General features: G+C 42.4%; 1 protein-coding gene across 16 annotated transcripts in view; it reads left to right on the top strand.

Moving 5' to 3' along the window:
• Window positions 1-16219, top strand: part of TNRC6B (trinucleotide repeat containing adaptor 6B) — a 297709-nt gene that overhangs the window by 131115 nt on the left and 150375 nt on the right. For 5 of the 16 annotated variants that reach the window (XM_005567203.5, XM_015457161.4, XM_074003714.1 and 2 more), the window contains exon 1: window positions 7684-7899. The exons of the other annotated variants lie outside the window; for them this stretch is intronic. In XM_005567203.5, the coding sequence (XP_005567260.2) occupies window positions 7895-7899 (5 nt within the window). In that variant the 5' untranslated portion in view covers window positions 7684-7894. Of the gene's footprint in view, window positions 1-7683; window positions 7900-16219 lie in introns of those variants that run through there. 16 annotated transcript variants of the gene reach the window in all.

The raw sequence follows: 16219 nt of genomic DNA, 5'->3' as shown, positions 1-16219 counted from the left end.
AGATTACATACTTAACAAGTACCAATTATCTTACAGTAGAATCACTTCTACCTTCAAAATATACTGCGTACTTACATACTTTTCTCCACCTCCACTGCCCAGCTGGCTCTGTCTACCCACCCTCTCTCACCTAGACGACCACGGTGGCTTTCCGACTTTTCTTCCTGCTTCTCTTGATCTTTGGTAGTATATTCTCCATACAGAAACCAGGAAGAGCTTCTAGAAACACAAATCTGACTGTGTCTCTACCAAAGTGGTTTTAAGACCTCCAAGGGTCCTTAGCATACTCATACTAGGAGGTTTTGAAGTCTTCATCCCATGTTTATAGGAAAAATTAAAAGGTACTCACAACCATATTAAATATGTAGACATATTCCATATTAAATATGTGCATTTATCTATTTTTTTTTTTGCTGTCACATTTTAAAAGAATTTTTCATAATTCTGCTTCTGAAATTCTTTGGCTACAAGTAACTAATTTAATTCATAAGTATCTCAGACTTCTAGGCTGGGCGCAGTGGCTCACGCCTATAATCCCAGCACTTTGGGAGGCCAAGGCGGGTGGATCATGGTGTCAGGAGATCGAGACCATCCTGGCTAACACAGTGAAACCCTGTCTCTACTAAAAATACAAAAAATTAGCCGGGCGTGGTTGTGGGCGCCTGTAGTCCCAGCTACTTGGGAGGCTGAGGCAGGAGAATGGCGTGAACCTGGGAGGCGGAGCTTGCAGTGAGCAAAAATGGCATCACTGCACTCCAGCCTGGGCTACAGAGCCAGACTCTGTCTCAAAAAAAAAAAAAAAAAACTCAGACTTCTTAACAGGTAACATATTTAGGGGCTGGGCATGGTGACTTAGGCCTATAATCCCAGCACTTTGGGAGTTCGAGGCAGGAGGATTGCTTGAGCCCAGGAGTTGGAGATCAGCCTGAGCAACATGGTGAAACCCTGTCTACAAAAAATTGAAAAAGTAACTGTGCATGGTGGCACACACCTCTGATCTCAGCTACTTGGGAGGCTGAGGCAAGAGAATCACTTGAGCCCAAAAGGTTGAAGCTGTGGTGAGCCATGTTTGTGTTACTGCATTCTAGCCTGGGCAACACGGCAGACCCTATCTCAAGGGGGTAAAAAATATATATATATATATATTCCTATACATACATAAACATACATGTATATGTGTTATATAAAATGTTCATCACATTTGAAAACTGTTTGGGTGAGGGGGAAGGGACAAGATGGAGGAAGGTGAACAAGATGGAGCAGTCCCTGTTGTTTCCGGGTTCTTCATCACAGATTTTCCCGCGCCCGGGAAAAATTCCCGTGCCCGGGAAAAGAACCACATCAACTGAGCGTGCGCAGAGTGACGTCAAGCCAAGGACACCGAAATTCAAGAAGCCACTCCTACACACACGCCCCAAACTCCTCCCCCTCCAGCTCCCAGGCATAAAAGTCCGCTGCCGGTAAGCGCCGGTGTGACTTCCTCGGCACATTCGTGGACCGGGGAACCTCACCCTAGAGCGCTGGCGGGACTTCCCTGGCCCCCCACACCTGAGGACCAGAGAACTTCGCCTGAGAGTGTGTGCATATTTGCAATAAAAGACTGCCGCTTTCTTATGTACTTTGGCTTCATGTTTAATTATTTAGCTCTCCTAAATTAAATGAAACAAAACAAAAACAATTCTCACTTTGCAAAAATTCCTATGCATACATATATATAAACAAAAATATACATATATACTTATATATGACATATACACCTGTATATGTATATATACATCTACACCTATGTGTATATATACATATATATACCTATATGTATGTTTATATGTATGTATGTATAGGAATTTTTGCAAAGTAAGAATTGTTTTCGAATGTGATGAACATTTTGTAAATGCTAATTTTTTTTTTTTTTTGAGATGGAGTCTCGTTCTGTCGCCCGGGCTGGAGTACAGTGGTGCGATCTTGGCTCACTGCAATCTCTGCTTTGCGATTCAAGCGATTCTCCTGCCTCAGCCTCCCGAGTAGCTGAGATTGTAGGTGCATGCCACCATTCCCGGCTATTGTATTGTATTTTTAGTAGAGACGGGGTTTCACCATGTTAGCCAGCATGGTTTTGATCTCCTGACCTTGTGATCCGCCTGCCTCGGCCTACCAAATGCTGGCATTACAGGCGTGAGCCACCACGCCCGGCCATAAATGCTAAATTTAACAATGAATGGGACTGCTGAGTGGTTATATTTAAAGGACATTTAAGCATTTATTAATTTTTTTGGTTACAATTTTTTGTTTGTATTTTGAACTTGTATTTTTTTTTAGATCCCAAACATTTTTCTAAGTCTCTGAAAAGCTTATAGACCCTAGGCATTCAGTGGAAAGCAACTAATGGATAAAATGGTGCTGTTCGTTGACCTGCTGAAAGCTCTTCTGTGACTTTCCACTATTCCAAAAGTGAAATCTTTACTGTGGACTGAAGGACTCAGTATGATCTAGCTCTTCCTACCTCCTGAGATTCGTTTCATGACTCTATCCCCTGCTCACAGGTCCTAGCCTCCTGATCATTTCTCTTGTTCATTGACCACTCAAACATTTGCTTTTCTTTTCTTTCTTTTTTTTTTTTTTAGATGGAGTCTCTCTCTGTTACCCAGGCTGGAGTGCAGTAGTGCGATCTCAGCTCACTGCAACCTCTGCCTCCTGGGTTCAGGTGATTCTCGCACCTCAGCCTTCCGAGTGGCTGGGATTACAGGCATGCCACCATGCCTGGCTAATTTTTTATTTTTTATTTTTTTTAAATTTTTAGTAGAGATGGGGTTTCACCATATTGGCCAGGCTGGCCTCGAACTCCTGACCTCAAGAGGTCCGCCTGTCTTGGCCTCTCAAAGTTCTGGGATTACAGGCGTGAGCCACCACGCCCAGCCTAAACGTTTGCTTTTCAACTCAGCTTAAATGTCGCTCCTGAGAAAAGCTTTCCCTGTGCACCTTATCTAAAGTGAGCCTCCCTCAGTTATTCTATATCCTATCAAACTGCTTATTCTCTTCTCACTGAGTTCCTTCTCCTGTGAGGATGTCAGCTCCATATAGACGAGAACCTTTTGCTTCACTGCTGCATCCCTAGCACTTAGCGCAGCGTCTGATGGGGAAAGTACTTAGTACATATTTATTGAACAAATGAAGATTAATGTTAATAGCTAGTTTAACTGTCCTTGTATGGTTGTAATTTAACCATCCTTGTATTGTTGGTGTAGTAGTGTTGGTGTAAAGCCTACGTGGTCATAATGAATTATTCTCTTAAAACTACTCAGTTCTATCTGAAAATATTTTACTTAGTATTTTTGCTCTGCCTTCACCAGTGAACATTAGTTTTATTTTTTGTACCATCTTAGGCCAAATGCATATCAGGAATATGTTAGCCTCATGGAAAAAAGTAGGAAGCTTTTCCTTTTATTCTTATGCCTCCTGGAACAGTAGGGATAACATGGAAATTATCTGTTCAATAAGAGTTAGATGGCATTCACCTAGAAAATTGGGCTTGCTGTTGTTTTAGTGGCTCATTCTTTGAAGATCTTAGAGATTTCTGCTATGGGTTGTTGCTCCCCTAATTTTTCTTGAGTTGATTTTGGTAACTTCTATTTTCTTTGACTATCATCCATCTTATTTAATCTTCAAGTTTATTTACGTAAAGTTACATATAATTCTAACATGATTTAAAAGATTTTCTCTAAATCTGCAGTTATGGTATCCTCTTCTCAGCCCTAATGTTTGTGACTTCTCTCTTTTAATTGATCAGATTTTTGACAGAATTATCTACATTTATTTAATTGTTTAAAACAAAATACAGTTTTGGGTTTTATTCAGTTTACTCTGTTTTTGTTTTTTCTTTTTTTTTGGCTGTTACTTTATATCTGTGCCCAAAAACAAAATGTGTATATATATCATATATGATACATGAGATACATATGATATATATACCATATATATCATATTATATATATTTTTTAATCTGTCGCCAAGGCTGGAGTACAGTGGTGTGATCTCAGCTCACTGCAGCTTTGACTTCCCAGGCTCAAGTGATCCTCCCACCTCAGCCTCCAGAGTAGCTAGGACCACAGGCATACCCCACCAAGCCTGGCTAATTAAAAAAATTTTTTTGTAGAGGCAAGATCTCACTATGTTTGTTGCCCGGTCTCAAACTCTTGGGCTCAAGCAGTCCTCTAACTTTGGCTGCACTCCAGCCTGGGCGACAGAGCGAGACTCCCTCTCAAAAATAAATAAATAAATAAAAATATCAATAATAATTTTTATTACTTTTTATCCTTACCTCATAATATAATTTTAAAACATTGTCTAATTGTTAATATGAAAAAAGTATAATAAATCTATCACAGAATCTATTATGCCTGGAAACAGAAGGGAGAAATAATGTATTTATTGCACTTGTTTCTTTTTTTTTTTTTTTGAGATAGAGTCTCGCTCTGTCGTCCTGGCTGGAGTGCAGTGGCCGGATCTTGGCGCCCTGCAAGCTCCACCTCCCGGGTTCCCACCATTCTCCTGCCTCAGCCTCCTGAGTAGCTGAGACTACAGGTGCCTGCCACCTCGCCCGGCTAGTTTTTTGTATTTCTTTTAGTAGAGACGGGGTTTCACCGTGTTAGCCAGGATGGTCTTGATCTCCTGACCTCGTGATCTGCCCGTCTCAGCCTCCCAAAGTGCTGGGATTACAGGCTTGAGCCGCCGCGCCCTGCCTTGCACTTGTTTCTTTTAGATAAACGATTAGACTAACTACACTGAATTTAGAGGTGTTGCATAGAAAAGATGATCTGGAGGTTAAGGAAAAAGTATTCAGTGGCCGGGTGCAGTGGCTCACGCCTGTAATCCCAGCACTTTGGGAGGCCGACGCGGGCGGATCACGAGGTCAGGTGCTCGAGACCAGCCTGGCCAACATGGTGAAACCCTGTCTCTATTAAAAATACAAAAATTAGCTGGGCGGCCGGGCGCGGTGGCTCAAGCCTGTAATCCCAGCACTTTGGGAGGCCGAGACGGGCAGATCACGAGGTCAGGAGATCAAGACCATCCTGGCTAACACGGTGAAACCCCGTCTCTACTAAAAATACAAAAAATTAGCCGGGCGTGGTGGCGGGCGCCTGTAGTCCCAGCTACTCGGAGGCTGAGGCGGGAGAATGGCGTGAACCCGGGAGGCGGAGCTTGCAGTGAGCCGAGATCGCGCCACTGCACTCCAGCCTGGGAGACACAGGGAGACTCCGTCTCAAAAAAAAAAAAAAAAAAAAAAAAAAAATTAGCTGGGCATGGTGGCTCACACCTGTAATCCCAGCTACTCAGGAGGCTGAAGCAGGAGAACCGCTTGAACTCAGGAGGTGGAGGTTGCTGTGAGCTGGTATCATGCCACTGCACTCCAGCCCGGGTAACAGAGCAAGACTGTGTCTGAAAAAATATATATATATGAATATATATAATATATATATTCATATTATTTGAAATTAGAACCAATATTATATTTAAAATATGTTTGTTCTGTTTCCAAACTTTTCATACAGTTTGCTGTTTAACACTTACAAGGCAACACATTTGTATACAATAATATTCTACACTGGGGAATGGAACTTAGCAAAGTTCAGTTTCATAAAGAAAGCATGTCCATCACAAATTAAAACAAGGTGGATGTTCAGTCTCCATACATTTTTACAAATCGAGCCTGCTACAACTTTCAGTAACTCATCTGGAAGGTATTGGAAGGATAAAAATAGACTAAATAATCAGAATTTCCATTCTAGGAGTTTCCTGCTTTTTCCTGCATCTCAGCTGTAAGTGCAGGGCTTGGCTATTCCACTCAGTGCCACGCAAAGACAGTGGAAGCTTGTTAAGCCACAGCTATTCAGGCTGCCAGATTGTCCAGGCATTGGCCTTGGCCTGCCCTGAAACAGCTCTTTTCCTGTCCTCATATCTGAGTGGAAAAAGCAAAGGCAGGCGACTGTATATAGACCCAGAAGCCAGGATGACTACAAGTGTATGGGATTTTACAGGCATTCATAGGTTCCTTTTCAAGGAAAGCCGGGTTTCTAGAATCTGTCAGTTGTCTGCTGGCTGGCACAGCAGCCTAGTTTATGGGAGAAGCACACTGGGGAATCCTCCCTTTTCTGGCTTATAGAGATAGGTGGAGTCAATAGTCACAGGGCACTCTCATGCGCTTTTTACCATTTTAGTTACTTTCTTTCCTGAAGCTGTCCTTAAAACATAGATGAATGCGAGTTTCTGGGAACTATGTGACCCTCATTCCCCTAAATTGTTTATATTCAGGTGGCAGGTTTCCTCCTACTCAGCCCAGCCCTTCTGAATAGGGTCCAAGTCATAGATTTATTCATTTATTTAGCTCCTACGTGGGGTTTGGTGTGGAGCCTCACAGAGCAATGAAGACGTGATATTTTTCCTTATACAGTTTACAGTCTACTGGGGAAGACTAATGTTAAACACATTCTTTCGTAAATACTAAATTGCAATTATGACCATTGCTCTAAAGTAGTAAAAGATATTATGGGAGTGTTAACAGGAGGACCTGGTCTGGACTGCAAAGGTCAAGAATTCTGCCTTCCCAGCGTGGAGGCGAACTTTTGAGATGGCCGGGAAAAAATGAACGGAACTATTCAAAGAAAGCAGCCAAGTGCAGAGTTTCGGAGGTGAAAGAAACCAAAGATACCATCTAGCAAAGCCCAATCTCCGCTCGCTTACAAATGAGAAAACTGAGGCCAGGCAGGGTGGGAGGGTGGGTAAGGGACTGACTTACTTGCTGTTAGCACTGAAGTTCCACAGCCTGTGAGCCACAGGGCTGGAGATGCAAACCAAGCTTGGGTTTCTTAGGTGGGTAGGAATGGAGATGTATATGGGAAGGAGAAGGGATTAGGAGTGGTGGAAACCAAGTAGGTTTTAATTTAATGCCTAGTCTCCCTCAGCTGCAGAGCTACCTCCTGCGGTGGGGGAGGGGATTAAAGATGACTCAGACCTGCCCTAGCCCAGAGAAACTCCGTTTGCAATGTTGAAGCATAGTTTTTATTTGGGTTTGGGGGAGGAGGTACTGAACACACATCCAGGCAAAACAGTAAGTGTAGAGTTCAGAATTGGGAAACCAGTTCCTCTTCTGCAGCTGTTTAGCTGTGCAATTTGGGATAAGTCACTTAACCTTTCTGAATTGCAGCTCAGTTTCTTTCCGTCTTTTTCTATGCATTTTAGGAGCTTCTTAGAGATCAGTGGTGCCCTATATTTCACCTCAGTCTTTCAAAACTAAAGTCTCTTGTTTGGTAGAGCTGTGTTTCAGCCCCTTGTACAGAGCAGTTTGCCAGCCTGTGCTTGCCCAAACATCTAGAGAATAACTAGCAAGCCAGCCAGGAGAAGATCCAGGAGCTGTAAGAATCGTTAGCAACTGAGCATATTTCTATAAACCAATAAAGGTTTTTCTGTTTTGTTCATCTGTTACCCTTATGCTGTTGCCACTTTCACATGCAATGTCTGTAGGCGGAGAGTATGAGATAACAGCATTTCACAAATGAAAGTGAGTGGAAAAGGGCTGCTTCCCCTTTAAGGCAGTCCCAGCTCCAGCTCCCTCCCCTTTCCTGATTGACAAACCTACCCGAAGTCACATGATCTGCCTCTATTTGAAGGTCACAAAAAGCTGCTTCCTTTAGAGACAGAGGGGGAGAGAGAGAGCAAGAGGGAGAGTGTGTGAGAGAGAGTTAGTTCAAGCCAAAATGGCCGACAGAGTCTCTGCTGGTTTCTGAATATTTAAAATACAAAAAAACAGATAGACAAAAAGAATTCATTTTTTGGACCTTTTTTCATTTCCATTTCTACCTTGTATGCCTCAATTTGCTGGATTTAAGCACTGCTGCACTTTATGAGGTTGGTAAATATTTTCAATTTTTTTAAACCAATTGATTTATATGGATCTTGTCTAACCGTTTTCACTGGTGGTGTTGCAAATCGACATTTGTCTAGCATGGAGACTGGCTTCAGACATTTCGTGGATCTGTGTAAATCAGACCCGTGATGTACTTTTGGTTCGGCATTTTAGAAATGGAAAAGACGTGGTAAAATATTTAGATTTTGAAGTGATTTAATTGCACTTTTAATGTATATGCAGATTTTCATCATCGTTTCTATCTTGCAATAAATGAAGCTGCGAGTAATTGGAAATTTGCTATTTAGAAAGAGATTTTTAAAAAACACAGACCTCCTCCCTCCCCCCTTAAATCTGCTGCAAAAATTTGCATAAATATAAATGGGTTTGCATTCTTTCGGCTGCTAAGGCCGACAAAGGATCTGGGAGGGCAAGCCCTAGAACGGGAAAGCCTTTTTCTCTCTTTTTATTTTTTAAACTGGGCCCTCCTTCCTAGAGAGATGTAAAACCTAAAGTAAGACCTGATACATTTTAAACATCAGGTTGGGGGCGGGTGAACACCAGGAGGTTTGGGGTTTGTAGATTCCCCTGCTTGAAAACCTCCCAAGCAATATGTGGCTCACCCTCTCCTTTCTGCGCGCGCTCGTTTGCACTGGGTCTCTGTGTGTGTTCTCAAATGTGCAGCCAGATGCGCTTTTATTTTGATCGTGGATTCAACCAAAGGGTAGGACTATGTTGTAAACATGGTGTTTTAAAGATATGAACAGCTATTCACTGCGATTAGAAATTATTTCTTTATCAGTTCTCCCTGTGTATTAGCCTTCTTCATTCCTCACGAAATAAAATTTTTGTTTAATTTTACACAGATGCATAACTGGGCTTTTCAGCATAAATTCGTCGTGTGGGTGTGTGGTTGCCTGTTTCGGCCATGTATCCACTGCGAAGTGGTCATTTAGGGTCACATATATAAGTAGCAGTCTATGTGATTGTTAGTAACCCCTGAAGCTGTGCAGTGCCTGAAGTTAAATTCCATTACTCCTAATGCAGGATTCTAGAAGCCTGAGAGCAGGGAGGAAAGAAAGCTGAAAACTTGCTTTCTCAGAGCCTCCTCCCCCTATCATTGTGAGAGTGTGATGTAATGCTTCTCGGTCTGGTGGGCTGAAAGGATTGTAGTTTGTGATGTGGCGGGTAAATTGCCCCCACCCCTGGGTAAATTACTCCACCCCCCTGAGCACATCCCTGGCTCTGAGAGGCCTTGTTTTCTTTTCTCTTTTTTTCCTAATTTCTATCCTCCTGATTTATGCTGTGGCATATTGGCATGAGAAAGAGACTGTTCTTCTAAATCTGTTACAAAGTATAGTTTAGAAAAGGCATTTAAAATATGCAAATAGGTTGAATTGTCATATCCCCATCATTAAATATGTAGACGTGGATTAAAGCTAATTAAGCATAAATGGAATAATTTTGATCAGAAGGGAGCAGTGTTTTTTGTTGTTTCCTTTTTAATTAATCTAATTATGAGATGCTTACTGGGCCTGAAAGTGTTAAAAAAGATAAAGTGGAAAAAATGCTGGACCATTTTGAAAATTTGACAGTCTGGAAGAGGGTGTGTGGTGCTTTCAAAAGCTTTATTCACTCTTAAAATGGATTGGCCTCTTGTGCTGAAAATGGCCTGTTTCTTTGGGCCAATTGTGTGTAGATGAAGGGACTTTCACGCTAATTTAACAAAAAGACTTTCCATTTGAATGCATAAGATAATTAAAGCCCTCTGTCTCTAACAAGCAAGAATTTTATTATTTTAAAAAATTAATGTTGTTATGTTAGTAATGGTAATAAATACAGAAGTGACTGTTTAGATTCACTGTAAATTTTTTGATGATATAAACTCAGCTTTTGTGTAAGAAGGATTGGAAACATTACATTAAAGAGGTAGTCTGGAACAAAGTTGTCTCTAAATTTTTTAATGGCTTGAATTTAAACGGAAAAGATAGAGAAATTACCTTAGTGATAGGAAGTGTTGCACTGTGGTAGACCTAAAGGAAAATCAGAGCTCTGATTTTTGTTGTTGTTTTTCTGAAAATGAAAGCACTTTTTGGGGGCTTTGCTTGTTAGATGATTCATTTTACACCTATTTCCTAAAGTTGGTCTTACTAAAGAGGAGAGAAAAACCTAGGGTTTGCATGTTTTGCCATTAGCTTGTTTTTGTGGACTGTGTAAACATATGAATGGCAGGTTAATTAAGTTTGCAGAGAGGAGGAACCAGAGCAGGGTACCTGCTCTCTTAGGCAGAACAGAGAATGATAGAATGAATGCCATTTGATTCTTTGAAATGTTTTTTGTAGATTTTCTTTTCCCCCAGATAATTAAAAGGTGAGATAAATAAGACCTGGCTTCACGTATGGGAAGCATTATGGCTCTGGTGAGTTGATAGCTCGACTGCCATTTTGGATCTCAGATCCTGCAGAACCAATCCTTCTGGCTCACCAACATGATGGTCATCCAGAAGGAAATGAAAATGGGTAATCAATTAAGTGTGCAGATGGATAGTATTTAATTTGTGCATTCTGTTGAAGCTGTCTTTCTGTGAGTGTTGTGAATTGAAGCTTTAAAAACTTTAAAGATGTGGCCCATATTATGAAGAGCAATATTCAGGGGTATTGGAACTTGCACGTTGTGGTTTTTACTTTTTTAAAATGAGATGGTGTATGCAGAGGAAGTTTCTTACTGGAGAAAGTGAATATAATCCCTATTAACTTCCCCACCCCCCAACCAATCCATATTTCCTAATGCTGGATCAACTAGTGATAATATCGTAACACTACTCTGTCTTAGAAAAAAAGTCACAGGTTCATGACTGAAACATCACAAAAATTGGTAGCGTTCATCCGAAGTGGTATCTCAATTTTAAAGTGCTTTTCAGGCATTCCATCTGGTTCCCAGAAAGGAAGCTTTGGCATCTTTGATATATGGTGCAAACTCAGTTCTGCTCTTCAGCTGTGAATGGCCATTTGTTATTCTGTATGTCCACTCGGATGGTCCTTTAAAAATAAACTTCCGAACATTGAAGCAGAGACGTCTAAGGCTTCTCCAGCCCTTCAGCTCTACAAGAGACACTGCAAGAGTGTTGTGCGATGATGAGACCTTCAGGTTCTGCAGAGCAGGCTGAGCAGCTCTGGCTCTTGAGGACCACCCTGAAGAATTAGGGTGGTCCTCACCCTACCCAACTGCTCCATGACTGAAAAGTTTGGGGGGATTTTAGTTTTTATAACTCAGATCATATAATCATTGATCATCTGCAGTTTAAGCTGGACACGGCCCTGAGGCAATGCAGATAGATGAATGTACTTTGTCCCCTTCCTCAAGGAGTACCAGGTCAGCATTATTGGTAAACAGAGCGTCACAACTTGGCAGTTTACGTGCAATATTCAGAGCAAGTTCCTGGTTACAGAAGTATCCTGAGTATCTGCATTAGGATAGTCCTTATTTTAAAATTTTTTCAAAGAAGCCAAATAGGCCAGTCGTGGTGGCTCATGCCTGTAATTCCAGCACTTTGGGAGTCCAAGGCAGGTTGATTGCTTGAGCTCAGGAGTTTAAGACCAGCCTGGGCAACATGGCAAAACCCTGTCCCTACAAGAAATGTTTTAAAAATTATAGCTGGGCATGGTGGCTCACGCCTGTTGTCTCAGCTGCTCAGGAGGCTGAGAGGTGAAAGGATAGCTTGAGCCGGTCAAGTCCACACTGCAGTGAGCCAAGATTGCGCCACTGCATTCCAGCCTAGGAAACAGCAAGACCCTGTCTGAAAAAGGAAAGCTGGCCGGGCGCAGTGGCTTACGCCTGTAATCCCAGCGCTTTGGGAGGTTAAGGTGGGCGGTTCGAGACCAGCCTGGACAATATGGTGAAACCCTGTCTCTACTAAAAATACAAAAAAACTAGCCGGGGGTGGTGGCGTGTGCCCGTAGTCCCAGCTACTCAGGAGGCTGAGGCAGGAGAATCGTCTGAAGCCAGGAGTCGGAGGTTGCACAGAGCTGACATTGTGCCACTGTACTCCATCCTGGGCAATAGAGGCAGACTCCGTCTCAAAAAAAAAAAAAAGAAAAGAAAAAAGAAAAAAAAGCCCCGTTTAATAATTTTTAGTTATTTGGATATTAGACTTCTTTAAGTGGAACTTGTTTCTGTCTGGTGGCTGCGGAGAGGGACGGCATATGCTAATTGTTTCTCTGTAAGTATTGTTCATGGATTTACTCTAATCCCACTTTCCTCACCTGCTTCTTGTGATTAAGACTGGTGTCGGGGGTAGGGTGGAGTGAATTGAACCCACTTGGCCAGAAAAGGGATTTATTTAACTCATGGCAGTGACATCTTAACATTGTTTTCTTCTTTCCGTCATATATTTATTCAGCAATAATTTATTATGCACTGATGTAGCTGCTGGGGCATCTAAGAATTAATTTGGTTGGCCCCTTGCCTTCGATAGTTTGGTTCATGTGGAAATTTTTGCCATCTGGTGACTAACCATATAACTTACTGCTTTAGGTTATGACCGAGATAACTCCTTAGTTATCTTTTCTGATAATCAGGGAATTAGTTAATTTTTTGCTTCTGGTAGTTTTAGAGACTTCCATTGAAAGTTTGACTTGATAGTCACTTTATTAAACATTGTCTTTAGCTCTGCGCATTCTCTCTTCAAAATTATCTTTTGAATTATCTCTGAGAACTTTGCAACCTAGAATTGCCTTCCTGGTTATTTTATCACATCCTTCAGTTTTACTTTTTTAATGCTACTAAACTGTATCACCATCTGAAATTATTTGTGTATGGTACGTCTCTCTCCACAATACTATCCGGTTTCCTGAGAGCAGAGACCTTATCTGTTTTCCTCACTGTTGTATCCCCAACATCTAGAACTGGGCTTGGCAGGAGTAGATGTCGAGTGAAAATGTGTGAGTATAAGGTCACCAGGACTCGCTGTGTGACGACCGTAGGCTCATTTCCTCACCAGCAAAGTGGGGATAATAACATTGTTGCGAAGCATAAAGGAAATGCTGTATGTGAGGGCTGGGCACCTAGTCTTGTTGCTTAGTAAGTGTTTCCTTCCCCTTTGCTGTATCTCCCTTTGTTGAATGAACCAGAAAGGCTTTTATGGCCCCACAGAATGGCTCTGTTCTTTCTCATGGCTACCAGGATCATGAAGCCTGCACAGTGATTGCACAGAGCTTTAGCCTGCACAAGGACAGGAGCAGCGCGGAGCCTTTTCTTTTTATTCAAGTCTCTACATTCCTGTGGTCTGATGTCGTCTCTTCATACTCTCCAGTTTCCTGCAGGCTGTGCCTCTGTGTTGTATCCACGTTTACTTGGCTGTTTTTCATACATTCTGTGCTTTGCATCAGAAAGTTCTCAGCAATTTTAAATGAATAGGTCTTAGAGTTTACTAGGCAAAGGAGAACATTGAATACAGCGTTTTCTCCCTCATCGTGATTATTCTGAGCCCACACATGTAAATTCTGTTGATTTGACCAAATTATTACTAGTTTTGTTTTGTTTTGTTTTTTTAAAATATGAGATGGAGTCACTCTGTCACCCAGGCTGGAGTGCAGTGGCGCGATCTTGGCTCACTGCAACCTCCGCCTCCTGGGTTCAGGGGATTCTTCTGCCTCAGTCTCCCGAGTAGCTGGGATTACAGGTGCCCACCACTATACCCAGCTAATTTTTTGTATATTTCAGTAGATACGGTGTTTCAGCATGTTGGCCAGGCTGATCTTGAACTCCTGACCTCGTGATTCGCCTGCCTCAGCCTCCCGAAGCGCTGGGTTTACAGTCGTGAGCCACCGTACCCAGCCACCAGTTTTGACTTAATAGGTAAAATAAAAATTTAGGTCCACTGTCCACTTTATACAATGCTGTTGAATTAATATAGGTGACAGAAAAATGGCTTTCATTCATTGACCTTGGAATTTGTTTTTTAAAAAACCTAGAAAATGATCTGTTTACTCATTCATTCTGCAAATAATTACTGAGTGCCTTTTACATGCCAGGTGTTGATAAGTACAAGTACAAGCCTAGCAGTAGTGTGAAGCTTTTCTCCAGACATGACTGCTGAAGTTAGACAATAGATGCAGGGGGCTGGCTGGTGTTCAGGGTGTTGGGGGGTTACAAAGGATGGACACCTACAGAGATGACAGCTTCTGCAAAGACCACGGGGCACTAGTGGACATTGGCATGTTTGGGGAACAGCATAGAGAGTACTTTGACATGGTTGGAGTGTCGTGTGCTTAAGGGAAGAAATAATCTGAGAAATAAGAGGTAAGCTGAAAACCTAAGCCTTAACCACATACATAAGAGCGTATAAGCCATGTTTGAAAGTCTTTTTCCTGAGAACAGTTGAAGGGTTTTAAGTGGGAAAGTCACTTGCTCAGATTGGATTTTTGAAAGATGATTCTGGTGTGTTGTGGAAACTGGCTGGGACGTTGCACATAAGACCGGATGATATTGTAGTAATCTCAGGTAATAGTGGCCTGAACTGACAACAGAGCTGGGGACAAATGAATGAATGCCAGAGGCATTTAGGAAGATTTCAGAGGAGTTGGTCATTGGGTATGAGAAGGCGGGGTTAGAGAAATGTAAAATAACACCTATGTCTCTGGCGGGGCTTCTTGCGGGAATAGGGCCACCATTCATTGAGTCAGGGTGCATTTAGATGAGGGACAGATGTGGGGTTGAGATTATGAATTCAGTTTTGGAATCATTGAATCCTGAGATATCCAGGTGAAAGGCTGGAGTAATTACAGGTCCATTCTGGAGATAAAAGACTTACCAGTCATCCGTAGTTTGAAATTTACCAATTTTTTTTTTTTTTTTTTTTTTTTTTGAGACGGAGTCTTGCTCCATTGCCAGGCTGGAGTGCAGTGGCACAATCTCAGCTCACTGCAACCTCCGCCTCCCTGGTTCAAGCGATTCTCCTGCCTCAGCGTCCCGAGTAGCTGGGATTACAGGCATGCGCCACCACACCCAGCTAATTTTTGTATTTTATTAGAGACGGGGTTTCACCATGTTGGCCAAAATGGTCTTGATCTCTTTACCTCGTGATCCGCCCGCCTTGGACTCCCAAAGTGCTGGGATTACAGGTGTGAGCCACCGTGCCTGGCAAGATTTTCCTTTTGAAGTTGATTTCTTTGTTAAGATGTCCAAAGATGGCATACCTGTACTATGCAGTGCAAGGTGCTGTTCAGTGCTATTAAGGGGATACTATTTTAGAAAGATAAGGCCATATACTCTCATTACCACAGTGATTATTAGAAGTACCAAAGGAGTTTGAGGGAGGAGAGACACTGATTTTAACTGTGTTGATCAGAGAAAGCTTTCTTAAGGACTTTGTATTTGAGTGGAACCCTACAGATTGGGCAGAATGGTGATGAGTAGACTTAGGGCAGGCTGTATTAGCTAGAGGAAGGTGGAGGAGGGCTAGGTGTGTCCAGGGAGGATTGAGGGGAGGTTGCACATGTGTAGAGGAGCTGAGTGCCTGTTGAATGGTTTGTATTGCCGTGGTAGACGTCGGGGACCTGTTGAAAATCTGATGGCAGTGCAGTGAGAATACTGATATGGCAAAGGTGCAGAGGAGGACTTGGTGGGGGGCCACCGACTAAAGGAAGAATTGAGAGGCAGGCAGGCCAGTTAGGGGATAAAAGGACTATTATGAAAGGTCCTGCTATAAGGCTATAGCCATGGGACTAGGGACCAGGTTTTTAAGGTGAATGATGAGAATCTTCAACAAAAAGGAAGATGATGCATTCCAGGTCAGACTTACTGAATTGGAGAATTTGGTGGGACTTGGCAATGGAACTGGTTAGCAGGCAGCTGGCAATGTGGATCTGCAGCTTGAGAAGGAGGTCAGAAGTGGAGATAAAGACTTGGAAGGCTTCCACGTGGAAGTGATAGTCGAAGCTAAGGGAGAGGATGAGGTCACCATGGGAGTGTAAAGAATAGAAAAGAGAACTGAGAATGAGACCTTGGGGACAGGAAGAGAAAGAGAACCTGGGAAAGGATAAAAAGAACGGTGGCTCTGTAGGACAGTCATTCCTCATCACTGAAGATGAGGGAAGGACTGTTCCATCACAGGTGTGATCAGCAGTTCAAATGCTGCACAGAAAGAAAAGTATTTGGTTATGGCAACATTCCCGAACCTGATGTTGGGAGGTGGTTCCAGTGTTGGTCTGGGAATCATTCGATGGCACCAGCACCACCCAATAGAAACAGAATGCAAGCCACGTGTGTTATTTTAAATTTTCCAGGAGTCACATTAAAAAAGTAAAAATAGGCCGGGCACAG

The sequence above is a fragment of the Macaca fascicularis genome, chromosome 10, assembly GCF_037993035.2.
Source record: "Macaca fascicularis isolate 582-1 chromosome 10, T2T-MFA8v1.1".
In the NCBI taxonomy this organism is placed as follows: Eukaryota; Metazoa; Chordata; class Mammalia; order Primates; family Cercopithecidae; genus Macaca; species Macaca fascicularis.
The sequence above is the reverse complement of the archived record's forward strand: the minus strand, read 5'-3'. Positions and strand labels throughout refer to the sequence as shown.